This window comes from Penicillium psychrosexuale (genome assembly GCF_028828465.1).
Source record: "Penicillium psychrosexuale strain IBT 29551 chromosome Unknown utg000002l, whole genome shotgun sequence".
NCBI lineage: Eukaryota > Fungi > Ascomycota > Eurotiomycetes > Eurotiales > Aspergillaceae > Penicillium > Penicillium psychrosexuale.
In genome coordinates, this window is record NW_026643187.1 from 6,860,666 (window position 1) to 6,887,476 (window position 26,811).

The 26,811-nt window shown below is 49.9% G+C and overlaps 10 protein-coding genes across 10 annotated transcripts; 5 read left to right on the forward strand and 5 right to left on the reverse strand.

Moving 5' to 3' along the window:
* Nucleotides 1-120: 120 nt before the first annotated feature.
* On the reverse strand, nucleotides 121-1,137 carry N7518_003702 (ribokinase; the record flags this gene model as incomplete). Its single annotated transcript, XM_057184629.1, has 1 exon — nucleotides 121-1,137. One exon carries the CDS (start codon nucleotides 1,135-1,137, stop codon nucleotides 121-123), a length of 1,017 nt encoding a protein of 338 aa, XP_057046079.1.
* A 676-nt stretch (nucleotides 1,138-1,813) lies between these two features.
* N7518_003703 (putative poly(ADP)-ribose polymerase PARP) lies at nucleotides 1,814-4,265 on the reverse strand (the record flags this gene model as incomplete). The annotated part of the gene is made up of 5 exons (XM_057184630.1): nucleotides 1,814-2,469; nucleotides 2,522-3,361; nucleotides 3,414-3,827; nucleotides 4,004-4,117; nucleotides 4,199-4,265. The coding sequence occupies 5 exons, from the start codon at nucleotides 4,263-4,265 to the stop codon at nucleotides 1,814-1,816; spliced, it is 2,091 nt and encodes a 696-aa protein (XP_057046080.1).
* A 1,391-nt stretch (nucleotides 4,266-5,656) lies between these two features.
* On the forward strand, nucleotides 5,657-7,768 carry N7518_003704 (fungal specific transcription factor domain-containing protein; the record flags this gene model as incomplete). Its single annotated transcript, XM_057184631.1, has 3 exons — nucleotides 5,657-5,746; nucleotides 5,799-6,963; nucleotides 7,017-7,768. The coding sequence occupies 3 exons, from the start codon at nucleotides 5,657-5,659 to the stop codon at nucleotides 7,766-7,768; spliced, it is 2,007 nt and encodes a 668-aa protein (XP_057046081.1).
* A 1,078-nt stretch (nucleotides 7,769-8,846) lies between these two features.
* N7518_003705 (uncharacterized protein) lies at nucleotides 8,847-9,970 on the forward strand (the record flags this gene model as incomplete). The annotated part of the gene is made up of 3 exons (XM_057184632.1): nucleotides 8,847-9,140; nucleotides 9,194-9,637; nucleotides 9,692-9,970. 3 exons carry the CDS (start codon nucleotides 8,847-8,849, stop codon nucleotides 9,968-9,970), a joined length of 1,017 nt encoding a protein of 338 aa, XP_057046082.1.
* Nucleotides 9,971-10,122: 152 nt separating this feature from the next.
* Nucleotides 10,123-11,522, reverse strand: N7518_003706 (DUF2855 family protein; the record flags this gene model as incomplete). Its single annotated transcript, XM_057184633.1, has 2 exons — nucleotides 10,123-11,275; nucleotides 11,353-11,522. The coding sequence occupies 2 exons, from the start codon at nucleotides 11,520-11,522 to the stop codon at nucleotides 10,123-10,125; spliced, it is 1,323 nt and encodes a 440-aa protein (XP_057046083.1).
* Nucleotides 11,523-12,414: 892 nt separating this feature from the next.
* Nucleotides 12,415-14,571, reverse strand: chs3 (putative chitin synthase activator (Chs3); the record flags this gene model as incomplete). The annotated part of the gene is made up of 2 exons (XM_057184634.1): nucleotides 12,415-12,470; nucleotides 12,522-14,571. 2 exons carry the CDS (start codon nucleotides 14,569-14,571, stop codon nucleotides 12,415-12,417), a joined length of 2,106 nt encoding a protein of 701 aa, XP_057046084.1.
* A 2,296-nt stretch (nucleotides 14,572-16,867) lies between these two features.
* chsF (chitin synthase CHS3) lies at nucleotides 16,868-20,568 on the forward strand (the record flags this gene model as incomplete). Its single annotated transcript, XM_057184635.1, has 3 exons — nucleotides 16,868-19,578; nucleotides 19,627-20,432; nucleotides 20,486-20,568. The coding sequence occupies 3 exons, from the start codon at nucleotides 16,868-16,870 to the stop codon at nucleotides 20,566-20,568; spliced, it is 3,600 nt and encodes a 1,199-aa protein (XP_057046085.1).
* An 818-nt stretch (nucleotides 20,569-21,386) lies between these two features.
* Nucleotides 21,387-21,664, reverse strand: N7518_003709 (uncharacterized protein; the record flags this gene model as incomplete). The annotated part of the gene is made up of 2 exons (XM_057184636.1): nucleotides 21,387-21,569; nucleotides 21,611-21,664. 2 exons carry the CDS (start codon nucleotides 21,662-21,664, stop codon nucleotides 21,387-21,389), a joined length of 237 nt encoding a protein of 78 aa, XP_057046086.1.
* A 125-nt stretch (nucleotides 21,665-21,789) lies between these two features.
* N7518_003710 (WD40 repeat domain-containing protein) lies at nucleotides 21,790-24,100 on the forward strand (the record flags this gene model as incomplete). The annotated part of the gene is made up of 2 exons (XM_057184637.1): nucleotides 21,790-22,612; nucleotides 22,659-24,100. The coding sequence occupies 2 exons, from the start codon at nucleotides 21,790-21,792 to the stop codon at nucleotides 24,098-24,100; spliced, it is 2,265 nt and encodes a 754-aa protein (XP_057046087.1).
* A 751-nt stretch (nucleotides 24,101-24,851) lies between these two features.
* Nucleotides 24,852-25,900, forward strand: N7518_003711 (uncharacterized protein; the record flags this gene model as incomplete). Its single annotated transcript, XM_057184638.1, has 2 exons — nucleotides 24,852-25,718; nucleotides 25,772-25,900. 2 exons carry the CDS (start codon nucleotides 24,852-24,854, stop codon nucleotides 25,898-25,900), a joined length of 996 nt encoding a protein of 331 aa, XP_057046088.1.
* Between the last annotated feature and the right edge of the window lie 911 nt (nucleotides 25,901-26,811).

The window sequence follows — 26,811 nt, forward strand, 5'->3', positions numbered from 1 at the left end:
GACAACGAGCAATGACCCCCCGCAAACAGATTCCGATACTAGTTGCAAGTCTTCTCAATACCACCAAGGAGCTTACACATGGATCCCAGCAAGCGGTTCTACTAGACGGTTTTTCCAGGATCATGCAAAGGGAACACTCCGCATACCACCTCGCACCTGCACACTCAAGGCAGCAGCATCATTCGCAAGGATAACCGCGTCCTCAATAACGTCATCGAAGTCCTCCAATACATGTCCCGTGGACAAGAAGCGTGCCAAAGAATTCGCGAAGTACCCCACAAACGTATCCCCCGCGGCAGTCGTATCAACAACCTCGTCAACCTCAACACCAGGAACAACACCAGCCCGACCCATCCTAGCCGAGTAATAAACCCCCTTCGCCCCAAGCGTAACAAGCACAATCCCAACACCAAACTCCAGATGGAACTTCCGCGCCAAGCGCTCCACCGAATCAGATTCATCAACAACCCATTCCCTATTGCATCTACTCATCTGCATAAGCTCCGTCTCATTCATAATAAGCACAGCAGTATTCAGCAGCGCCTTATACGGAATCCCCTTTGGATACACAGGCGAGGGGTTAAACACCACTTTCGCACGCCCGCCAGAATCCCACCTGCCCTCAGGATCATTGTAAAACTTCAGCAAGCCCACCGTCGTGGCGCGCGGGATCTCGCCCTGCAAAACGACGACATCGGTTGGAGACGGATAGCTCTGGATCGTCTTGATAATTTTGTCCGCAGAGGTAAGTATTCCGGCGTGGTTTGCGCCGGGCACGACGAGAACCCGCTTCTCGCCGCCATTGGCTTCGTCCACGATAATGCTGGCCGACCCCGTCGGCACATCCTTCAATTGTTCGATGGATGTTGTATCGACGCCGGAGTCCTCGAGTGAGGGCTGCAGGAGGTGTTCGTAGTGTGGATCATCGGTGCGGACGGCGCCGATCATGTTCACGTATACATCATCGATTGTTGTGGCGCGGCCGCAGGCTGCGGCTTGGATTCCGCCTTTGCCGCCTGCTGAGAGCGTTAAGGAGGTTGCTGTGAGGGTTTCGCCGGGGTTTGGGAAGCGTGGGGTTGTTGTTACGTATTCGACGTTTAGGGAGCCGACTACGCAGATTCGGGCCTTTCTATACATTCCGGTGGGTTGTGTTAGTTGTGTTCGAGATGTTTAGGACATTTGGCGTGGGCTTGCGCAGGTTGATTCGAATTGAAGGATGTAGAAGTATGCGAAGGGGCGTAGCGGCCAAAGGGTAAATGCCCGATTTTTCAGGTTTGGTGCCCGATTATACCCGAATGGCCTGACCGCATCCGACGTACTGTAAATTGAAGCCATCAGCTGGGCGTCAAGACCCGTTAAATTATTGAATTGAAGCTATTCCCACCCCATGAATAATCAATTTCTTCGAATCTTGGGCGTTGAGACCCGACTCCGACCGCACAAAATGGGTGCACGCAGAAATTTGCATGGTGGGAATTTTTGTGCACTTGGATACTTTGCTTATTAAGCCTGCTATCATGGGAGTCGCATATCTTCATCCCGAATAGGCTAGCTCGATCTACCATTCTGCCAAATACGGCTTAGCGCAGGAACGGCTGACCAAAAAAAGGAAGTGACCGCATTCGGCCACGTGCTTTCCCATCCAAATAAATATTCAGCCAGTCTTGTCTTATACTTAGTAAACATTATGCTTGCCATCACACTTCGATTATTTGTACATAGCTAATCTCAAAACAGCTAACACATACAGAACGAGCCGCTCAATAACTCCATCACTAACCCAATACTCCAAAAAAATGCTAAAGCAAACCACTCAGTTCATCTTGACCTGGAACAAATAGCGCTGTCGGATCTGCGCAACATCATACACAATGTACTCATTGTAGAGCAGGCCACAATGACCGGCTATCTGGGTGTTGCCAATAGCCGTATCAGGCATCTTCACACCCTCCAAAGCCGGGCTCAAACATCCAGCATCCTTCCACCCAGCAGGAACGTTCGAGCCCTTGCCGAGCGTGGCAATCTTGCCAGAGTTGCGTGCATCCTCGCCAGCGTTGTAGTTGCCGCTTACAAGTTCCAGCATGGGTGCACCGAGCTCGGCATCGCAGAGAAGAAGTAACCCCATCCCCCGGCTGTTGTAGGGACAACAGTAGTTTGCGGATTTGCTCGAGGTATCTGCTAAATACACACCTTTGCCGAACATGTATCCGTTGACGGGTGCTTCGGGTGGCGCAATGCGCAATCCTTGGCTGAGGATACCACCGAAGTTTGTGCTGCGAGATCCATGCCAGAGGAGGCGGCGGTCGCTGTTTGGAATGCTGGCATAGGGGGAATTGTTGAAGCGGTCGTGTTCACCTTGGCGTTCGATGCGGAAGATGTTCACGACCTTGTAGCTCATGTTGTGTGTGTTGCCGCGGGAGTTCTTCAGGTAGTTCTCGAGTTCGACGAACTCGGTTGATTTGTGGTCCACTGGGCGAGGTCAGTTTGGTGTCATATTGTACGTTCCGCAATTTATACTCACGTTCGGTCATCTCCTTCATATTCAGGCTCTGGAACTGGCGATCCAGCGCGTGGATATCATCGCCTTGCTTGGACGATACCATGATTTCATTGGCAACGTCCATATCCGTCAGTGCCTCCAGCAAATCAATTTCCTTCTTGATCTGCGCATTTGTGTTTAGGGTTGGGGGCCGATGGCGGCCAAAGACGTGAGGAATCAAGGTAAAATATCGGTTACTCAACGTTTCTATGGCAGCACCATATGATTCGCCATGTTTTGTTTGCGCCAAACCTGGTGTGATCATCAGTTCGGATATGTCTTTGAGAACCGAAAATCCGCTTTTCAAAGTCCGGTCGCTAAGCTTTCCAAGTGGTAGTTTGTGGACGTCATAGGACATTGCAGCCAACGTGTCGAGAACATCTTGTTTGTTGAAGATGAAAGACATGAGGTTTTGAAGTCCCTTGGATAAGGCACTGTCTACCTCGGGCTGGTCCTCTTCTTCCTTGATGGTTTTTTCCTTTTTCGCCGGCTCTTCGTCTTCATCGTCCTCTTCATAGTTGCGCTCAAGGAATGTATACTTTCCGTTTTTAGGGGTATCGAGCCGATCCTCCCATTTGAGGCCTGATTTGTCTCTGAACTTCTTTTCATAATGCTTCATCGCGGCTCCTAAACTGCCCTCTCCGAGACAGGCTGACTGCCCATGCTCCCCAACTCGACCCCAGCGTGTCCAGGTAAAGTACTTTGAGTTTGTACCGCTCAACAACTGGATGCGATAGAACTTGTTGGCATTGTTGGCCGAAACGGTCTGGCTCAAGGTGGCATCCCAGATCAGACCAGCACTATCAATGTAGACCTTGGGATCTGTGACAATGTGTGTTAGTCTGTGACATTAGGTGTCGCATTGAAGACTTACCCTTGATTTTACCAAATTCCTTGAAGCCCTCATCAATTGGGACATTGATCGCCTTTGTGGTTGTCTTCTGGATGTCCTTTGTCTTTTTGTTGAATTCATTTTTGACGGGGTCTTCAGTCGCGCTTCGTTTCTTGCTTGCAGGTTTCTTATCCTCCGATGATTTAGCTTCGCTATCTGCACCGTTCTTCTGGGTGTCTTTTGTTTCGGCAGGAGCCGCATCAGCGCCTCGCTTCCTAGTAATACGCTTGTTTTCTGCAGGAGCAGCATCTGCAGTCTTCTGTGTGTCGTCATCTGCCTGCGACGCCTGGCCGAAGGAATAATTCGACTCCGGCAATGGTTTCTTCGCTTCGGCTGATTCAAGAAGCCATGAAAGTGAAACAATGTGACAATTGGCGACTTGGGATGCTTGTTTATCTGGTCGATTGGTTAATAAGAGAGCCCCGAGGTTATACATAATATCGAAACATCGCCGTAGCCATTATCATCCCCAATGCGGTCTGTCACCGTTTTGAGAATTGGGGTGGTAGTATATTGACCATTGACAGAATCACAGGATATCAAACTTCCGAGGTTGTTTATGTGGTACTCACATTTGGTAGTCTGCTTCTCCACATCCTTGTCAGTGGTCACTAGATGGGTACATTCATCCGTGACCGCTGTGCTGAAAGTCGCACCATTCTCCTCAATAAGTTTTTTTAAGTCCACTAGGAGTAGTAGAGTGGTCAGCATACAGATTTTGGTGGAGGTGAGCTAAATAAAGAGCCTAGCGAATAGGGGGCCCATACCCTGTCTCAGGTTGGGAAATGTGCCGCCCACGGTGATGACGAGTTTTTTGAAACTTCGAGGTGCCATGATGTTGCTCAATTGCAAAAAAATGGCAATAGTATCAAGAGTAACAAATAGGAATGGAAAAGGTAGAGATTGAAGAGGGGAGTCAAGTACGAGGTGCCCAGGTGATGTGTAGGTAAAGGGAAAGAGCTACCAGGTGGAAGCTAACACGATCGAAAACCAAAAGGTCGCAAGCTGGGATGAAAGTACAGAGAAAGAGACCAGTCGAGAAAACATGAAGGAACAAGTCGTCTTTTAAATAAAAACACCAGATGTTGTCAAGGTTGGTGGCCTGGGGGATCGGGCATCAATGAGGCTGCTGCCTAGGGGTGCCTTGGTGCCGCCTGAGCTAGCCAAGGCAGCACACCCTTTTTTGTGGAGAAGGCGAGGCTGAAGAGCACTGGACGCTTAAAGGCGTAATCTACGCGGCTAATCTCTACGTAAACTAATTTCCCAGTTCCGGACTACCCGTACACATTGGCGTTAGGGGTCCTTGACTGCTGGCGATAATTCCATGCCTAGTTCGAATACTGGTGCAAAATATTCAGTTTACGTCAAAATAGCATGTCTGATTCTCTGCGAAATCTAATTCTATCGAGATTCTTCAAGGCACAAGATTTCCGATATCTACTCCCAGGTGTCTTCTCTTGGACAGAAATTCATATCAACTTATTGAAAACAGATCCTAGGACCTCTCTTGCATGCAGGCTTTCTCCGATTGCTTTTCGAAAGTATTGTTCCAGTGCTAGTAATTGTTCCCGTCATCTGCTTATTGGCGTTAGACATCACCACGTACAACTCATTTTGCCTAGTTTAATGAGCAGAAGGGGATGGGACAGAATGTCGGCACTGTAACAATCCCTTTCAAAGATATCCGAGAATTCTAGAGAGAAGACCGGCAATGTCATCCAACTCTTGATGACTAGGATATCCTGTGGGTTATTGTCTCGAGGAATCTAGACGTGAAATTGTTTCCCCGTAAATATAAAGCAGAGATAGCCAGAGATGCCGTATTTGTCGAATCAAAATCATTCTTGATCCTAGGCTCATGACTTACAGATATAAAGGATAGGAATGTAAGACCACCAAAAATTGGATATTGTATTGTGCAAAGACCTCTGATATTCGAACTATGAATTGCAGGGAATCATATATGACAAGTGATATGATCTAGCTAAATCCAGAAGGCTCTTTTCCCTAGGTCATGGCGGCCTGTGTTCTATGGTAGCCTGCATATCCAGGCCAGAATCGGACAGAGCCCTAGTTAACTAACTAAATGATATTCTGGGCTTTTTGCACTGGACCCGACGGCACAAGGCATAATATAGGACTCAGTTCTCTACTTTTCGGTGTTATAGCTAGAAGAACCCCGCAACGACCTGTCAACAAGACATACAACGTATAAATCATTGAAAATGGAGCTGACTTTCTTGATTAGTCGCAATGGAACAAATGCCAAGAGGGGACATGCACGGCGTGCGTGTAACTCTTGTCGTCACAAAAAGGTGTCGCGTTCTGTCCTAGACAGCCCTCGGAGTCGGAAGTTAACTTTTCTAGAAACGGTGTTATCACAATACCTCCCCGGAGGAAGTAGCTGATGTGACTTGTTCACCCATCTTCTCTGGTCTCGCAGGTAGCCGACATCCTGCACCTCAAGCTTCAAGGCGGGATCCAGCAGTCCGAAATAGATCTGCATCTCCCCGATGTGAGCGATCAAGTGTCTCCTCACTCCAGAATCCGATGGAACAAGAGGCCGAATCATTCATCGGCCCTAATGCAGATACACCTGCAGAGGCCGATCAAGAATCTCGTCGTTTTGCGTGTGACTCAAACCCTATAGCGACTCTCATGGAACAGAACGAGTCAAGGTTGCAGGGCGGTCGATCCCAGAAAGGAGATGTAGGTGCATGGTTGGGCACCGAGGAGAGCTCCATTGACCGCGGCGAAACCCCTGACTCTTCACAAATATTGCTAGGGACCCATGTTCACCCCGGCTGCCTGCCTCCGAAAGACTGCCAACAGGCTTTGATAGACATATACTTTCGTCGGATACATCCATTACTGCCTTTACTTGATGAAGATAACGTGCGAAGCCAACACAGAGCGGGAACTCTCGCTGCGCGACTTCTGCAGGTGATGTGTCTTGTCGCGGCAAAGGACCGGGGTGCGGTGCCTTTCCTATGCCTTGGTCCGGATTCAAATCCCCTCCCACTGGAGAAATTCAGCAACATCCTGTACACCGATGCTATGCAAAAAATCTCGAGAAGGCCTGAGAAAAAAGTACTTGCAATACAGATATTGGCGCTCCTATCACTGCACGAATGGGGCTCCACTGGATCCGAGGATTGTTCTTTGAATCTGGCCCAGGCTATCCACCATGCCCAGACCATGGGGTTGCATTTGCTGAGGCCAGACCAACACTCTGATACATCTTCCAGAAATCTTTTCTGGTGCCTGTGGAGTCTAGACCGATGGAACGCTGCTATGAATGGGAGGCCTTTAATGATACACGACGGAGACAGAAGCCATGGGGTGGACGATGTTATTTCAACGTTCCGATCGCCGTTTCGTGTCTGGCTTCGAATTGCCGATAAACTCGGAGAAGTGGTTCACTTCTACCGACCGATCATAAAAAGCGTGGATCAGAGTGAACTCGATCTTCCCTCCTTTGAAGACCTTTTGGAGCACTGTGAGGCCTGGGACATGGCTCCAGGCCTGCTTGGTATGAAACTTTCCGTCTTCTAGTTGCAACATTGTCTAACCCCTAGACCGCAGAGTCCTTGGAGCTTGTTTATCATTCTGTCATTATTCTGTCAACACATTCCAGCGGGTTGCAAGGCCGATCACAGCCAAGAGCGTCAAAAATCCGACAAAGCCATTCAATTCTTACCATCGCGTCGTTCGGTTTCAATCAGGATATTCGGAATTTCGTGCCGTTTCCCATGATCGGTTACACCGTCTCGCTCGCCTTCTCGGTCACGTACAAACAGCTCAGAGAAAGCAAACTAACAAGTGCGCGCCGCACAGCCATTTCCCAAATCCGTTTATTTCATCAATTTCTCAAGGAAATGAGCACTACGTGGTGGTCGGCCGCTGTGATGACTCGTCTTGGCCAGCGTGTGTTGAGCAACATCCAACCCACCGTAGACCAAGAACGTTCCACAGGCCCAGAAATCGATATCACCCGACTAAACTCTGCACATGAATCGAGTCGTATCTCTCCACGGCGACTTGCTTCCACTGACGATATGCAGTCACACTCAGCTACCGACATCCCGAATGTGGGGAGACGGATTAATGCAGGATCTCCGAGCACACACCCTCTGGCTGGTCATCGACTGGGACCGGACCAACCTTTGAATCTCGAAGTAGACAGCATGCCATTTTTAACAGCGACTGAAATTGAGGAATTCGATACCTTTTTCGGCAATTTCCTTGATGTCGGTTTTCCAAATGGCCCGAATGATCAATTATTGCTAGATCTCGACATGGCAGACTTCGAATTTGCTCCTCACAGTCTAGCTTGAGAAGGTGCACAAAGATGAGAAGGCAGCTCGGTTTCAAATCTTGTGTATATACGCATTGACTGCGCTACTTTGTTCCTTTTGTATTAAATATGCGGGGGATAGAATCGTCTGATCATGGTGCTACAGAGGAAATATCAAACTCATGAGATGTGAAGACAGGGCTACACACTCCCGCTAAGCCACATTAGGTATGTTTTCCGGTGGCCGCTGTTTTCAACCATGCTATTATTATCTAAAGATTCAGATATCCTAGTTATGGATAGCGGCCATCGGAAAACTTACCTGAAGTAGTTTAGTGGGGAGTTTCCGCTGTATGATAGCTTCCTAGATGTTCATGTATCAATCACTATAGTGTATGAAAAGCAATCCTATGTATTCTTCTAAAATACTAAGACTCAAGTAACATGATATATTACATACTTCAGAAGTAACAGTCGTATGATCATGGGAAGATGTGTAGTATAGATCAAGGAATGTCACCAGCATGTCAGAAAAAGCCTCTGAGGACCGACCTTGAAATATTTTCGCAACTTATTGTAACATAGGTATTTAGACAGCATTACAAGAATGTCGGTATTTCCTTCCGTGGTGAGGAGCTGCGCTTGTAGGTTTGAGTCCTTGAAATCAGGTCCCGACCCCGTTTAGGAATGTCCGCTCCGTTGCGCAGAGACGAGTATAAAGACAGACAATGTGCCATGATTTCCCGTGTAAATTTGCCAGACCAGAGTCAATTGAATCCATATTATAGCTTCTGACTTATTAAGCTAATATTCCTTGGTCTTTGACGATGTTCCGCGAACACATTACCAGCTCCGAGTTGAGGTATGATGTTCCTATTAGCTTTTCCGTTATGATCTAATCTAACATATTCCATAGTCTTGATCAAGCATGCGTTTTTATTTCAGAACAGCGGCATCCAGTGTCTATTACTGGAAGATTCACTCTCTCCCTTGCACGAGTCGTATCGGTCAAGAATATTAAAGTGCGATTGAGGGGAACATTCGCAATGTGAGACTCCCACCCCATACTTCGCATCGACTATCTTCTTACTTCGACACATAGTCCCTTTGAAGGAATCATGGGATCAGACAGCCGGGAACAGATTACATTCGAGCGAGAACAGCCTCTAGCTTCTTCGAAAACGCTCAAAGCATTCGAAATGCCAGCAGGAGACCACGCATTTTTATTCGATATTCCGCTTCCTAGCAAGATCCTCGATACAGCCACTGGCGCAAACCATCAATATCACACATATCGCGTAGAGGCCATTGTCGAGCGACGCCTCAAAAGCGATTTTGTGGTCTCGCAGCCGGTTAGGATTTACCAGGTTTCTGATTTGGAGACGAGCTATTTACGACTACATTGTCCACTGGTTAGTTTATTGTATCTGAAAGCTTCTGCTACATGAATGACTGAAGATATTAGACTCTCGAGGGCCATTCCAGTGAAAATATTCAGTATTGCCTCTCCATCACTGACCGGAACGTTCCCTTTGGTTGCACATTCCCCGTGGAATGCTGGTTTGCACCGCTGTTGAAATACGCCAAGCTCAACACTGTCACAATCAAAGTCATTGAGAAACAAACTGCGCGGTTGGAAGCTACTGCTGCAGACTCAGTGCGACACAACATGCAGTTTATCACTGCAGCACAAACTCAAACTGTTCTCTCTAAGACCATTGATTTCTCTCCAGGCGACGAGTCTCCGGGAGATGGCTCGGAAATTGAATGGCGCTTCACTATACCCGTTTCTCTGCCACAAAGCCTCGATTCCTGCTCGCAGAGTATCTCGACCAGACATCTCAAGATTACGCACGAGCTTTCTATCACTGCTGAGTTCCACGATGAGGCTGGGGATGTTACGGCTGTGGTATGCATAATAACTTGGTTAAATATTTTATAACATACAGCTGACGGAAGTTAGATCACGGAAGTTATGCCATTTAAGATTCATATGACACCTAATGTGATTGGAGAAGATGCGACCATTCATGGGCAAGATATCCAACTCATGCAGGGAAGCCAAAGTCCTCCTCCAGCTTACGGTGATCGTCTTTCGGACTTGATAGTGTCGGCAGCTTCTCAACTAAATATTTGTGAGCATTCTATACCAGCGGAGACGAATCCTGGGTGTACTTTGAGTGAGCACGATGCGAATATTCACACCATGGAGCCTGCTCCCCGATACGAAGAGGTCTTATAGTCTGTTTGAGTTTGGAATGTTGTCTACTTTCATTTATGATTTTAATGAATCTCGAAATAAGGCCCGAGCCTTGAGCGCTTCACTTTCACGAACACCTTCTCATTCTGTCCGTTAAATACTATATCCAACATATTCCCTGTCGACCTCAAGCCTCACTGCATCTTGTAAACCAACCCCTCTTTAGCTTTTACTTGTCCATGACACAGTCTCTCCCATCCTCCCTCAATACCATCAGGACCCGAGACACCGCTGCCAAACGCGATCTGCATTCCCGGCACACTCAAGTGTCGATCATCCAGCCATTTCTCCCACTGCTCGCCTCTTGTTTTGAAATAGGCTTCCGGGCTGACAGACTCGAGTATCGTGTCTTGAACACCGGAAGTGTTGTATTGAACCTTTCCAAGCTCCGCCATCGCCGCTCTCCCAGCAATCATCTCCTCCATCGAGTATACTTTCTGCTCATTACCAACCTGAACAATAACAACCTTGCAAGATTGCAACTCGGCATGATTCTTAATCAGGGAAAGCGTGTCTTGGAGAGCATTCCCACGACCACCAAAGTCGACAATAACTATCTTCGAAGGCCTGCGACTAACCAGCCACTCCGCGCACTCCTCAGAACCAACATCCCCATATCCAACCACCTTAGAAGGAACAGCAGTAGGTAAATTCCGATCCGCCCCCTCAATGGACGCCACAGCCGACGTAACCTGCAACAAGCCCAGCGGCGCGGAACCATCCAGCTTCCGCGACACGTAGTACGAGAAAACACGGGCCGTTTTCGTCGACGCGGCGAGGTTAACTACAACCGCGGACGACAATTCCCCGTCGGACAGGGTCCAGTGCAACCCAGCCTGGTTCCCCAGTGGATGGATGGGCGGTTGGCTCGGGTTGGACGAGAAAACGTACTCGCTGAGAACGAACCCGGCTACCCCGCCTATGTACAGCGCGGTCCAGGCCATGCGGTCTAGCTCGTCCCGTGCGGGATCTGGGGGGTTGGGTGCGTGCGTCAGATCGGAGATCGGGCGCGATGTCCGGGTTACCGTGTAGCGGTTGTACAGTGGCATTAGTTGTTGGCGATGAGCGCTGGTCTCGAGCCAGTGGTCTTTTGGTGAGCCGCGTTTGAGTTTTAGGTCGGTTGGTGTGCTGGTTGTAGGCCAGAATCCGTAGAGGAGGGTTCCTTTGGGTAGTTCTGGGATCGTTGTCTCTTCTACTGTTGCGTAGCCCCAGGCTGGGACGATTCCCCATGCTGAGGAGTCGTTGTATGGTGCGGGATAGGACTCGGATACGGGGTATGCGTCCCACCTGCCGGTAATTAATGAGAATCTTATTTCAGGGTATTTTCCGACAGTCATCTAGTCTGGAAGATATTCGGAACATACCAATGCAAGAATCCACCCATTAGGGCGTAGGTCAAATTGTTTGAAGTGAGGCTGATCAGCTGCGTGCGAATTCTTACTGAAGACTCCGATAGTTCCTTCTGAGTGGTGGCTTCGGGGTTGAAGCTCGCATGCTGGCGGTTATCCAGCTTTGAAACCACATGAACGCCCATGGTGAGTTTGGTCGTGAGGAAATTGCGGATGAGAATGAGTTAGTTCTTTAAGCTACTCGATTACTGAACAGATTCGTGAAGATTATCCGGGAGTAACCTCGCCAGATTCCTTGATTCTTTTAACCTGCATGGATTACTGATCAAAGTCATGGAGATCATCCGGCGGGGAACCCCCACCAGCCGGGACGGCGAGAGTCAACACGATTATGCACTGTTGTGCATGACAACATATATCTTTAGATGATATTTTATTGCCTTTATTCTAATGTTGGTTTATATTGAGATCTGTCATCGAATTAATCACGTATTCAAATTTATCCTCTTCAACTATGTAATCAATCGTGAGATCCGTTATATATTCCTTATTCCTTTCTCAGACTAACAATCATCTCTACATAAATCTATGCGTCCGCCTTTACCGACACAGATCGGTTAGAGTAAGATACAAAGCATCGAATAAGCATAAATGAGCAAAAGCGAAACCAACGAAGAGTACGGAGGAGATTTATGCGAAGATGAGCGTGAGTGCAAGGAATGAAACCACCGCATAGATAGATGATCAGATGATGAGAAATGAGATGACAGATGCAAAATAGATACGAAAGGAGAGTGGTATAAACAGGTTCGAGATATCAGCTTGATACTCGAGAAAGGCGAAAATTTCAATAATTGGGATGTGAGATCGCTTGTAAAATGACAGGGTTCATGCTCGCGCTTTGCTTGGCGCGGGTGTATGCAGAGATGGTGATGGTGATAGGATTATGTATGTATTTTCGTTCGTAGACTGTTCTCGTGAGGTTTCAGGCTAGTATTGTAATGCTGAGGGTTCAAGGTAACCGGGGTTGGGATTGAGGTTGGGGTGCTTGGAAGGTGCGGTTCATTTGGTTTGAGATTAGAAAATGACAAATCGTTTCTGTTTGGCGGGCTTGTCGATTTCATCTTCAGTTTCTGGATAACTTAGTTAGCAAAATGTGTATACAACTCGGTTGGTTTACTCACCCTGGACATGACTTGTGGCCTGAGCCTTGCGCTCAGCTTTCTTAAGCCGGGCTGCACTGCGCGTCGCTGCATTGCGTGCAGCAGCTGGATGTTTACCCTCGGCCGCAGCCCGGATCGTAGCAATTCGATGCTTAGCTCGCTCATCGCCCTGATCTGCGGCTTTGACATACCACACATTCGACTGGAGAGGATCACGCCGGCAGCCAATGCCCATTTCGGTAAAGTAGCCGACAGCATACTCAGCCTTCGCGAGGCCGAGATTCGCAGCACGGAGAGCCCACTCATACGCCTCGTTCTCATCCTTCTCGAGCACAGGCTCCGCGCCAACGAGATACCACGCACAAAGCGCCATCATAGCCAGCGGATGTCCGTTCTGCGCAGCATTGGTATAGAAATGGATACTGAGCGCCGGGTCGCGTGGACAATTTAATTTCCCGTGCTCATACGCATCCCCAAGCCGATAGCAAGCCTCGACGTGGCCCAGCTCGGCAGATTTAGTGAATAGTTGCGCTGCATAAGTAGCATCAGGGAAGACATCATCTCCGAAGCCTCTTTCGTGCATCACGCCGAGCTCGTACGGGCCGGAGTTATACTGTGCATCTGCAGACTCGGTCGCGCGCTTCATCCACTTCACGCCCTCGCGGTACCGCTTGCCTAGCCCCATATCGCCAGCAATACAGGCGTTGGCCATGCGGATCATGGCACCCGGGTGGTTTTTTGACGCCGCCTGGCGGTAGAACTGCACTGCGCGGCTGCCGTCGACGCGACACCCCCAGCCGAACTCGTAGCACAACGCTGTGCGGTAGCAGGCTTCGACGTGGCCGTGCTTGCTAGCTGCGAGGAAGAGCGGGAAGGCCCGGTCGTAGTCCTCGAAGCCTTTGCTGAAGAGACCTGACGCGTATCCGTCGCCGAGATAGTACTGTGCGAAGGGGAAGCTGCGGTCGGCGAGGCGCTGTAGGATGGATTTTGATTCTCGGAGGAGACGGGCGCGCGTTATCGGGCTGGAGTCTTCGACGTCCACGGGCGGCATCTCGCGCATCGAGTTTACCATGAACACGGCGAATTCGTACAGCACTGTTGGCTCGTCGGTTTTCTTGACGTTCGCTAGGTACATCTCGAATGTCTCTTTGTGGCTAAGGAGGGAGGCGTTGTTTCCGACTGAGGCTTGGAGACGCGAGTTGTCGAATTGCGTGGTTGGGCCTGGCTGCGGGTATGATGTATTGAGCAAATTGAGGAATGATAGGGACCTGGTTTCTGGGGTTCCTGACGAGGAGCGCGCGTTTAGATACGGGGATGCGGAGAGGTTCCGTCGATGACGCCCGTCTGAGGTTGAGGAGTATGCCGAAACAGGCCGCGAAAGCCTGGTTCGCCTCACGGCCAGCTTATCCGTCGAGGCGGATGGGTTATCTCCTTTGGGTGCGGGTTTCCTGGTAACTGCCGCGGCCGGTTGCTGGTGATGGTAGGCCAGAGGTTCATAGTTGTCCTCCACCAGCGGCACGCTATCCAAGCTTTCCCGCGAAGAGCCGTTATGGCTCTGACCCGCGCGCTCTAACGAGGGGCGGCTCTTTTTGTTTCCGTGTCCGTCATCCTTCGGATCTATCACCGACCACGAGCCGCTGCTCGCTGGGGTATGGCCGTACGAATTTGAATGTGTGTAGTGGGCCTGTGATGAGTCTCGCCGCTGGGGATGGGCAGGATTCCAGGTGTGCTGAGGCGGCTGTACGGGGTCCTCGAGTGACAGGTCTGTGAACTCAGGGAGGTCCAATTGCGGCGTGGTGGGCCCACTGTATGCGCCTTCGATGCGCACGCTCGAGGCATCGGGGATGTCTGCGCCATGTGCGATTTTGACCGGCGAGCGCGGAGAGTGTTGAATGACAAGGGAGGTTTCCGATCGCGATGCTTGGTGGACCGTTTTGCTCAGGTTCAACTTCTGGGGTCGGTTCGGGATAGTCCGTGGTGTTTCGGACGGGGTGAATGACGGTGATGATCGGAGGTAGGCTGGTGGGGGAGAAGGCAATGTCTGGTGGTGTCCCGGGGCAGGACTGGCCATGGTGGAGTTGGGAATATCAAAGGGCAAAAGCGAGCGGAATTTCAAGGTCCATGAAAAGCGCGAACAGGTGGACTTTATGGGGAATCCGAGCTGTGGAGAACGAGTGGACACGACAACTATTGATATTTCTCATCGAAGCGAGCAAAAGAAAAGAACGGTCTCTTTCAAATCGTCTTTCTTTTCTTTAATTTATGTTTCATGCGCCTAATACGGGTGGGGATGAACTATTATTATGTCTCTCATGCCCTCGTCTAACCTAAATACCATCAGTTGATGCCTATCGGATCTGTAAATAGGGCTTTCCGAGACATTCATCAGCCGCGCCGGTCTAACAGCGCATAAGACATGCCTTCAGGTCAAATCCCCTCTTTCACTGTGGAGACAACATGTGCTGCTTCACGTCTTTAGTTTGTCTTTAGTTCTCTTTAGTCTCTCTTTAGTCTTTCCTTAGTGTCTTGGTAGTTCAGTAGTGTCTTTAGTGTCCGACCTTTCCGGTTGTGCGTGGCAGATGTGGATGGAAAGTGGAAGTACACTATATATCCGTCCCTGGAGGTCAGCTTTAATATCTACTCCGGCCTCCGTAACTCTTATTCGAAACAGAGAGGCTTGAGTGTAAATGACGAACATATTGCCCCTTTCAAGTCCTTCTCTAACATGTGAGAAAACAAACTAATCAATTGAGTTTATCCAATCCATCTCCATGTATACTCCTTGCAGCAGTCAACCACACCGTCAAAGCACGGACAAAACGCAAATCTCATCTTTGGATGACGACATTTCCTACGCGGTGAGTTCATTCTGGTTAACTTGATACTAGGCATCCCTCGCAGTAAGTACTAGATATTCGGTGTTCGGAGGTGAAGTTCTGTGCTACCTCTGGAGACATACTGTCAGCATTCTAGTAAGAGCCAAAGAACGTGGCCGGACAAGGATACCGGACTCCACAGTCAAGATCCCCAGCAAATCCGACGCCAAGTTGGTTTCTCAATGGGGTTATTTCGAATTGAAAGGGAGTAATTGCCCAAGGACATGATACATTCCTTTCTTCTTGGTTCAAGATGGTTGATCGAAAAGATATGGCCTTCGAGTTCGAAACGGCTTGATGCATATGCACTAGTTATGGGGCCATGGGCTGGACGGATTCTGGGGGTTGCCGTGATGATCGGCGGCCAGTTGTCGATCACTGGTTGGATTGGCATTAGCCCGTACAGGATTATCCTGAGCTTTTATATCGAAACCATATTGATTTTGACTTGTTTCAAGAACAATATGAACAGAACCAATGCGTCCTGCTGACCAGAATCCAGCCCGGTGGTACAAATATTAGTGTTTTGTCAAGGGTTCACACATATGGCATGCATTACCTTTCGATTGGTATTCTCTGAAGTTTGGATCTGAATCACACCGACTCACACAATATGTGAGCTCGGTCTTATCTAGATGTATCACAAAGCAGGTTGCCAGTTTTCACAAGGCGTGTCGGACTATTAACTATCTAGAATCGGAGTCCGTGTAACAGTGGCAATAGCTAGCTAGTCAGCGTGGCAGTTATAACTAAGCATCAACAGTCTAAGCCCAAAATAGAAACGAGGACCCCGTGATCAGAAGGAAAATGGTTGTTCCTCGGCTGTTGTTTCCATTTTATGAATTTAATAATTATGAACCTTGGGCGACATCTGGCTAACCGTGGAAACGAGAGAGTTTAATTTATCTCCGCGGGCAGCTGGGCAGGTGATTGGGGTATTGCCCCTAGCGACAAGGAAATTATTTATTTTTATTTTTATTTCTTAATATGGCAAAACAAGCCTAACCTCCCCAGGTCAAGCGTCAGAGGGAGTCCCGTGTACGGACTACTCCGTACAGGGTCTTTGTCTCAGAACTTCCCTTTTCCCTTAGACACAATTGCTATTACTATTTCTACTGCTGCATTCGCTCTTCTCTGTGTTTTGGACCCTTTCGTTTTCTTGCGTAGTGGGGACTTTGTTATTCTCCACCCGTTGCACAGGCCGACCGTACCACTTTCGCTGAGAAGTCTCAACTCTAGTTGCTGGTCAATAGAGATATCGAAAACTGAAAGAAATCTAAGATTCGTACGGAAAGACGAATCCTATAGCTCACATTGTCGAGGACCGGGTCTGCGCATTTGACATGTTTCAGTCGGCAAGCGACATATTGTGAACAGTCTTATCCACACATTTGCTGTTGATCAGCGGAAAATAACCGAAGTGAGTAGGCCAGTAAGTTCAATCCAACTAACAACTGGGGTCTGATTGGCTGACATCGGGAATCTTAGGAGATGTCTTTGCCGCAGCGGCCAGGGAAACCCTCGCCTCCGCGTGAAGAAGCCCGCGCATTTCGCGAACCATCCCAGCGCCGTCGACGGGATATCGACTCGGGAACTTACAGCGACGACCCCACTTCCCACTCCCATCGGCATCGCCGCCGACATTCCAGCCATCGGAGAGCAATGGACACGGACGAAGAACGCATGGACCGGAGCGGGGATGTGAGACACAAAAAGCGCATGGTCAAACCAGAGCGCAGGAAAGACGACCGTGACCAACCCAACTATCACTACCGTCAGCGATCAAATCACATGCGTATTTTTCCCTCGACAACGGGAAACGATCCGTTATTGGATAAGAGAGATGAGGTGGAGATAAACAGCTCGCGCAGCATGGATATGAAGAGCAAGGGTGGTCTTTACGCGCAGGGTAATATCAACAAACCCATGGAGCGGATCCCTAGCAGACATCGCTCGAAGAAGAAGAAGAGAGGCTCGCGGAGGTCAAGAGGCGTTGCGGAGGAAAAGAGACGTGAAAAGGCTATTCAGCAGAGTGGTCCGCCCGAGCTATGGCCTACATATTGTGTAGTTCTCACATTCTTCATCCCGGACTTTTTGTTGAAATGCTGTGGAATGCCACAGAAAGAGCAGCGCACTGCTTGGCGGGAGAAGATCGGCCTTATCAGCATCATTATGATGATCGGTGCTTTTGTCGGTTTCCTGACTTTCGGTTTCACGGCTACAGTTTGTGCCTCGCCCCCGGTTCGATTGAAGGTCAACGAAGTCAGTTCCAACTACATGATCTTCCACGGAAAGGCATATGACTTGTCGGGTTCGAAACACCCCGCTGTCACTGGGATCTCTGCTAATGCGAATGTTCTCTACGACTTACCACACAAGTATGGCGGACAAGATGGCAGCTTCTTCTTCCAGCAGGTCAACGGTGCATGCAAGGGACTGATTACTGCCACGTCTGATAGCGATATTCCAACAAACTCCGATGGAGATCTCGGATGGTACTTCCCTTGTGCGCCCTTCAACCAGGATGGTTCGTCCGAACCGAATTCGACTGTTGAATATTATGTGGGCTGGGCTTGCCATACCAGCAAAGCAGCCCGTGAGCCTTTCTATACCCTGCACAGTGAAGGGGATGTGTACTACACCTGGGAGGATACGAAGAACAAGAGTCGAAATCTGGCCATATACTCCGGAAATGTGCTCGACCTTGATCTTCTCGCCTGGTTTGACACTAGCCAGGTGTCCTATCCCAAACAATTCGACGAGCTCCGCAAGAATCCTGATGTCCGCGGTGTTGATCTGACTTACTACCTGCAAAGCGGGGAGGAGAAGAAGATCGGCAAGTGCTTGGCGCAGATCATCAAAGTCGGCAGCATCGACACTGATACTGTTGGCTGTATCGCGTCAAAAGTGGTGCTATACGTGTCCCTAATCTTCATTCTCTCGATCGTGGGTGTCAAATTCGCCTTCGCCCTGCTCTTCCAGTGGTTCCTGGCACCCAGGTTTGCCGCGCAGACCACGAGTATGGCCTCCGACGCTAGGACTCGCAATCAGCAGATCGAAGACTGGTCCAACGACATATATCGACCCGCTCCACGAATGACCGAACCCACCATTCCCGATCGCCTCAGCAAACGCGCCAGCTTCCTCCCGACCACTTCTCGTTTCTCCAGCCCGTATAATGTGAACAGCAGCGCTGGGAGCAAGCAAAGGCCGTTGTATGTCACGATGGCTAGCCAGAACTCGACTTCTCGGCTCATGCCCAGCTCTAATCCTGGCACTATGTATAAGCTGAGCCACAGCGGTAGCGGGGGCACTCTGAGCGCTGACAATTCTCGGCATAATCCTGGTGCCAGTCGGACTAGCTTGGTTCCGACCGGCCAGGGTCAACAAGATACGGGTTATGCCACGCTATCGACGGATTACGAGGGCTTAGGTCCTGCTGGTTACATTCACGAGGCTGTTGTTCCTCAGCCTCCGCCTGAATGGCAGCCATTCGGCTACCCTCTAGCCCACAGTCTTTGTCTGATTACTTGCTACTCTGAGGGTGAAGAGGGTATTCGGTCGACTTTAGATTCTATTGCCATGACCGACTACCCGAACAGTCACAAAACGATCCTGGTCATTTGTGATGGTATTATCAAGGGTAAGGGAGAAACGTTTTCCACGCCAGACATTGTGCTAGGCATGCTCAGGGAGCCTGTTGTTCCCGAGGACGAGGTCGAGCCCTACTCCTACGTGGCTGTGGCTACTGGCTCCAAGCGACACAACATGGCCAAGGTCTACACTGGGTTCTACGACTACGGCCATAATTCGATCATCCCGGCGGATAAGCAGCAGCGCGTTCCCATGATGGTGATTGTCAAGTGCGGAACTCCTCAAGAGTCGACCCAGTCAAAGCCTGGTAACCGTGGCAAGCGAGACAGTCAGATCATTCTCATGTCTTTCCTCCAGAAGGTTATGTTCGACGAGCGCATGACGGAACTAGAGTATGAGATGTTCAATGGCCTGTGGAACGTCACAGGCATCGCGCCGGATTTCTACGAGGTTGTTCTCATGGTCGACGCCGATACAAAGGTGTTCCCAGACAGTTTGACCCACATGGTCTCGGCCATGGTGAAAGACCCAGAAATCATGGGTCTCTGTGGAGAAACCAAGATCGCCAACAAGACTGACAGCTGGGTAACAATGATCCAGGTCTTCGAGTAAGTCTCCACTGTCCATTAACCAGCGCAGTAACTAATTCACAACAGGTACTTCATCTCCCATCACCAAGCGAAATCATTCGAATCCGTGTTCGGTGGTGTAACGTGTCTCCCTGGATGTTTCACCATGTACCGAATCAAAGCCCCCAAGGGCGGCCAGAACTACTGGGTGCCCATTCTCGCCAACCCAGATATCGTCGAACACTACTCGGAAAATGTCGTGGACACTCTACACAAGAAGAACCTGCTCCTTCTCGGTGAAGATCGCTACCTCACCACCCTGATGCTCAAGACCTTCCCGAAACGTAAGCAGATCTTCGTCCCACAAGCCGTCTGCAAAACAGTCGTGCCGGACGCATTCCTCGTCCTCCTCTCCCAGCGCCGTCGCTGGATCAACAGTACCGTCCACAACCTATTCGAGCTCGTCCTCGTCCGTGACCTGTGCGGAACCTTCTGCTTCAGCATGCAGTTTGTCATTTTCATCGAGCTTATCGGAACCCTGGTTCTGCCCGCCGCCATCTCCTTCACCGTCTACGTCGTTGTCGTGTCCATCGTCAAGAAACCCGTCCAGGTCATTCCGCTGGTTCTGCTCGCTCTGGTCTTGGGTCTGCCGGGTGTTTTGATCGTCGTCACTGCGCACAGACTCGTCTATGTGTTGTGGATGCTGATTTACCTCCTTTCGCTTCCGATCTGGAACTTCGTTCTGCCCATGTATGCGTTCTGGAAGTTCGACGATTTCAGTTGGGGTGATACCCGTAAGACTGCTGGAGAGAAGGATAAGGGACACGGCGATGCCGAGGGCGAGTTTGATAGTACGAAGATCACGATGAAGAGGTGGCGCGATTTCGAAAAAGGTATGTCTTAAGGTTGTCCTGGGGTGATTTGTCAATTCTAATATTCTCGATAGATCGCCGTCTACGCAGTGCCTGGTCACAGCCCCCTGCAACGGATGTTCATCCATCGCAGTACGAGCCTTATTCACATTACTAACGAAAGCGTCAGCGCTTCATTTCTTATTTGCTTTTTCTTGCTTCCCCTGATGCACGTGATTTATTGTACTATTTACATATCGGCGTTCAAACATTCTTATAATATAGTTCAGAGCGTTACACGACTGACGATTGATTATTTACATATTTTTTGGCTTTCTTCTATTTCAAGCATTTGCTCTATCTTGTACAGCGAATTGGACCGGGCGCGTTGTATGTGAGGAAATAATCGTCATCCTACTGGCTACAGCGTAACCAAAATAGCATCATGAACCCTGTCAACCAACATGAACTATCAAATACGTACTTCTACCACGGCTTCCCACAGGTCACTTCAGCCCAAGTCGTGCCCAACAGCATCCAAGCGTGAGTCACCGGGCTGTCCGGGTTGGATGTGCATGTTATGTGCTCCCTGCATTATTCTAATATTGACACATGCGAGAATATATGATCAAGACGATGCACTTTAAATTAGTTTACGTGCTTAATGCTTAACCCATGTCGGATCACCTCTATGATCGAGCGAGGTCTAGAATGGACGGGACAACAGTTGACTGAATATTAAGACCGAATCCTTGCATATTCTCGCGATGTATCATCTTTTGCCATTCGTTTCTTTTTTTGCCCTTTCATGTATATATTCGCCCCGAGCTCGCACGTTTCTCTCCCCACGTTCCATCTGACTGCATGGGAGTGTCAGAATTAATACGAATCCCTTTCTTCCCCTTATTTGAACGGAAAAGTCTACCGCGCACTGTCCTGTTTTCCCCCTCTATTTCTCTTGGGATCAGCCCACATCTCGCACTAGAATACCAGCCGCTATAAGATTGTCTCGTTGATCTCGTCTTCCTTTTCCCGCTCCTTACTCTGCCCCTCTTCGGTTGCCGGCGTTTTCTCGCTTTCCGCTCTCCGCTCTCCGCCTTTTCCCTGACTTGGAATCCAACGCCACGCCTGCAGTGTGGGGTTGAACTCTAGTCGAGATCGCTGCACGAGAGGACAGATCTGGTAAATCCTGGAAACCGAGACACTGGGTTTCTGATTACTGGATTATTTTCCTCCGTGCGACCGCTATTATCAGTTTCGGGTCGGATGTTCATGGCGGGCGATGCTTCATCCCGACAACTGTAACTCTACGAATCGTCCCTCCGACTCATCTGCCCGCTCGCGAGATCCCGCTGCACCGCCGCGTCATGTGTTATATCCTCCAGTTCAACCCCGAGCTATGAATCCTCTACATCGTTCCGGTACTGGACTGTCTGGTCGAGAAGACCACGCGACGGCCTGGAACTCGCCTGATTTCAATATACTTCCTACCGATCGATTTGCCCCGCCGGCGAATATGACCTCCGAGATCGATCGCCGTTTCCATGACGTGGGCGTTGCTGCTCTGGCTGCTGTGTCTCAGTACCCGCGTGCCCTGGATACTGCGCACAGGGATTCTTTTCTCGTGTCGGAGGTCGTCAACGCTGTTACGAATGCGGGCAGTCCTCCCGATCATCGACATTTAGATCCCGTGGGTCCTATGCCGCCACAATGGGGTTTTCAGCCTGGGGGAGCTACCCCTTCGGCTGGACCGGTGTTTGTCTTCGGCACGAACCCGAGTGGCGACACTGGTATGAACACAGGTATGGACACAGGTATGGACACAGGTATGGACACAACCGTTCGGGACCTGATTCACCGCACCGCCGGCGGGCAGAATATCGCCATCGCCCCTGACAGTGACATCGGGGATGGTCAGAAGGATATGGTTATGGATTACCAGTCTGCTACCATGGAAGACAAGCCATCGCCCGCGGCAACATCCGATGATGAGCTGGAAGACTTTCTCCAGTTTTACCCCGATGAAGAGGAGTATTACTACGAGCGCATGGATCGCCCGACGCACGAGCCCCAAATGCCGGACTGCAATCTGGATGACTTTTATAACAGTATCAGTTATGAAGATATTGAGGTGGATCACCCAAACGTACCTATGGGGAACTACACCGACGGTCAGATGGATTTCGCTGGACCTCACCCCGCATCTATAATCCACACATCAAGTAAGGCCCTATGACTGTTAATACAGGCCTAGCTAATTCTCTCTAGCATACGAGCGGAATCTCACTATTGATGAATTCATCCAGCGCTGGATGGTTTCGATAAACGTCATCCCCCATGGCTTCCATTCTGAAAGTCGAATTCCACCGCAGCTCCGCCCACTCTCGAAGATGATCAGCTGGAAGCCGCCGCCGGAGATTGTTCGGCCGTCTGGATGGAGACGCGATTTTTACGATTTGCAGCAGATCCCGTGGACAGAAACCTTGCGGGTGACACGGTCCGATGCACGAGCTGTGCGTGACGCCTGGTATACTTCGTATCATAACTTGGATTACTCGCACCGTGGCTATGCAAATCGCCTTCCGCAACATGAAACCTTTTTCCGCGGGAGCTCCATGCACACTTCACACAAAGCGTCTATTGAACACTTCCAGCTTCGCAATCTGATGTCGGCTCCTGCATCTAATACCGTCCATTTCGCCTCCAGCTCAAAGGTGTTTTCGTGGACCCCAAAAACCGGCGACGCACGCTGTATAATCGACCTGAGCCAGCCCGACCCCGACTCAGGCTTCCTCAGCCCAGTCAAAATATCCACCATGAAAACAGCACACGGCCTGACAATCGCCGGTGGGTTCTGCGGGGAATACGCCCTACGCAGCACCAGTGGATCCGACCCTGGCATCAAGGGCCTCGTAACCCCCGACTTCAACGACGGCATCACTAACCATATCGACATAATCCCCAGCCGCACCGGCCCCTCCCCGACCGCCGTCTTCGCCTCCAACGACAAACACCTCCGCATCCTTGACACCGAAACAAACATCTTCACCTCCGACCAAGAACTCTCCCAACCAATAAACTGCACCGCCACATCCCCAGACGGCCGTCTGCGCGTCGTAATCGGCGACTCACCCGACGCATGGGTCATCGAATCCGACACCGGCCGACCCGTGCACCCCCTCCGCGGCCACCGCGACTTCGGCTTCGCCTGCGCCTGGTCCCCAGACATGCGCCACATAGCCACCTCCAACCAAGACAAAACCGTCATCATCTGGGACGCGCGCACCTGGCGTCCGCTCGAAACCATCGACTCGGATGTCGCGGGCTACCGCTCGCTGCGCTTCTCGCCCGTCGGCGGCGGCCCGCGCACGCTGCTCTGCACCGAGCCTGCGGATCGCATCTCCATCGTCGATGCGCAGCTCTTCCGTTCACGACAGGTGCATGATTTCTTCGGTGAGATTGGGGGTGCTGACTACGCGCCTGACGGTGCCGAGATCTGGGTTGCTAATACCGATCGCCATTTCGGTGGCTTCATGCGGTATGAGCGCAGGATGTGGGGGCAGCGGGTTGGGTTGACGGATTTGCCGTGTGAGTGGGTTACTGAGGAGGAGTTGACGGTGGATCCTAGGTGTGTTTTGAGTAAGAGGGAGCGGGGGTTGAGGTTTTTGAGGACTTTATCGGATGAGGAGCATGATGCGTTGATTCTTTGATTCTCTTATGACTGTTATGTTCTGTTTCTTTCTTTTTCTTTTTTTGGGTGGTATTCTTTGCGCCTTTTATCTGCATCTGATACCCTGGGTTGCGGTGTTGGAGGCTATCTATATTCATTTCTTTTTTTCTTAAAGTATTGTGGCTCATAATAGTACTGTGTGTTGTAACTAGTCGTCGCATACGTTTTATACTTGCTGGTCACATGACATCACATCTCGGCGTATCTATTCTCCGATTACTAAGCCCCGAATATCCACCTGCATGGATACGTGGACATCGCCGTGTAGAGCCAAGAGGAAAGATACTTTGGCAATTTATTTTCTGATTGAATTCATTCAAGTTATTACTTGCTCTATCTTGATACCAGTACTCTCCTGCTCAGCTTCATATCCATATCGTAGTGTAAACTCCGAACTATTAGCAGAACACACTGAAATCACCAAATCACCAGATCCTCCAAGAAAAAACAACCCAACTCGATAGGCAACCTCTGAAACATCCAATAAAAAGCCCGCTCGGGTAATTGCCACCTCAGCTTCGATCCACCTGCAATGCGATCTCACAGCGAATCACCCAAATCGGCGCGATCAACAAAAAAGCTGCCCCGCAACCCCTCCTCCAGCCTCAGCTGAAGCTCTTCCATTCCATTCTTTTCCTTCAGCTGTCTATTAAATCCATAGCATATCTCCTTTCCATTTTTCCTTAAACCACTCTATCTATTCTCATTCACATTCTCCATTTTAATCCAAAATGTCTTACCGCGATAACCAGCAATACGGCGGCGGTGGCGGCAGCGGTGGCGGTGCCAGCGACAGCTACTACAACAATAACGAGGACTTCTCCGGCGGCAACAGCAATAACAATAACAACTCCTACGGCGGATCTGGCGGTGGCGGTGGCTACGGCAACTCTAACGAGGGCCGCTCTCACGAGGGTCGCAACGAGGGCCGCAACGACAGCTACGGCAACCAGAACCAAGGCCAGGGTAACTACGGCGGTCGCCAGGAGTCCCACGGTGGCGGCGGCTACGGTAACAACGACAACAACAACTCTTCCGGCTACGGTGGCTCCAGCGGTGGCTACGGCGACAACAACAACTCCTCCTCCGGCTACGGAAACTCCAGCCACGCCAACTCTTCCTCCGGCTACAACCAAAACCAAGAGCAAGGCAGCTACGGCGGCCACAGCAGCGGAGGCAACAACAACTCCTCTTCTGGCTACGGGGGCTCCAGCGGTGGCTACGGCGACAACAACTCCTCCTCCTCCAACCAGCACTCTTCCAGCCACAACGACCAAAGCCAAGGCAGCGAAGAAAGCTCCCTGTTCAGCACTGCTTTGAAATTCCTCAAAGACCGCAATACCAGCGGCGACGTCGACGAGCAGAAGGTCGCCAATGCCCACCAGGCCATGTACGGCTCCGGCAGCTCGTCGAACCAGCAGCACGATTCCAGCACTGTTGGTGCGGGCGCTGCCGTTCAGGCTTTGAAGATGTTTGCTGGTTCGGGCAGTGGGGGCGGCAGTGATGGCGGCTTGGATAAGAATAAGCTTATTCAGCTTGCTATGTCTCAGGCTGGGAAGTTGTGGGATGAGAAGAGTGGGGGTTCTGGTGGTGGTGTGGTATGTTATTCTTGTGCTTCTTTTGGTTGGGGTTATTGCTAATGATGTTACAGTCCGGTGATAAGCAGTCTGCTGTCAACTCTGCTGCCGAGATGGCTCTTAAAATGTATATGAAGAACCAGGGTGGCTCTGGTGGTTCTGGTGCTAGCGGGCTTATGAGTCTTGCGAGCAAGTTCTTGTAGATGTTTCTTCTTGTTGAATGTGTTGGATGATGTATGGCATTTGAGATATATCTTTTCATTCTATCTTTTCATTCTGGCTTACGCCGCTTTTGAACAAACAATCTTGGGATCAGCCAAAAGAAGATAACAGTATCCCATATGAGAAAGCGTATCTGTTTAGCGTTCCTGGTTACTTGGGACGTATTACTTGACCGGGGGACTGTTGGCGTCTTCGGAACAACTGTTACATAGGGTTGCAGAGCCTATGTATACTCAAGCATTCTATAACCTTTACTCCCACCGTTTCATATCAACCATTTCATTTGTAATAATACTGCATACCCCTCAATTTGCCCAGGTATATTCTAAATATAACTCCATCTGTCTCGGCCAACGGTGCCGGCGACAAAGCTTTATGCCAAGCCACTGATATACCGCAACAAGTACCCTATCAACCCAGCTGTCGATCCTCTTAGACGAGTAAAGATCGTCTGATTAAATCTCGTATTCTTAATTAATCACTTACAGAGTACTCCCTAGTGCATTCACACTATAGTGTTAATAACCCCTGGTTGATATTCGGCAATTCAATTCTCGAGATTGAAAACGGTATATACCAGAATAGGGGTGTCAACACTTTCTCTTAGTTTATCTATGAAGATACCTTATGAAATACCCAATAACCACTAATGGCATTGGCATTGGCATTGGCATTGGCATTGGCTAAGTAATCTTCTAGGGGCTAAGTTATGCATCGAGCTTATCCCCAGTTTTCATGACATACCCCACTCCCGTCCTAACCGTCAACGTAGATTCTTCAGCGACATGTAGATCAATTCCAATATAGAATTTCGACGATGGATTTATCGCTAGCGCGCTATAGACACGGCATATATTCTTGAATGTCCAAGCCGAGCGAGGGGTCAAGTATC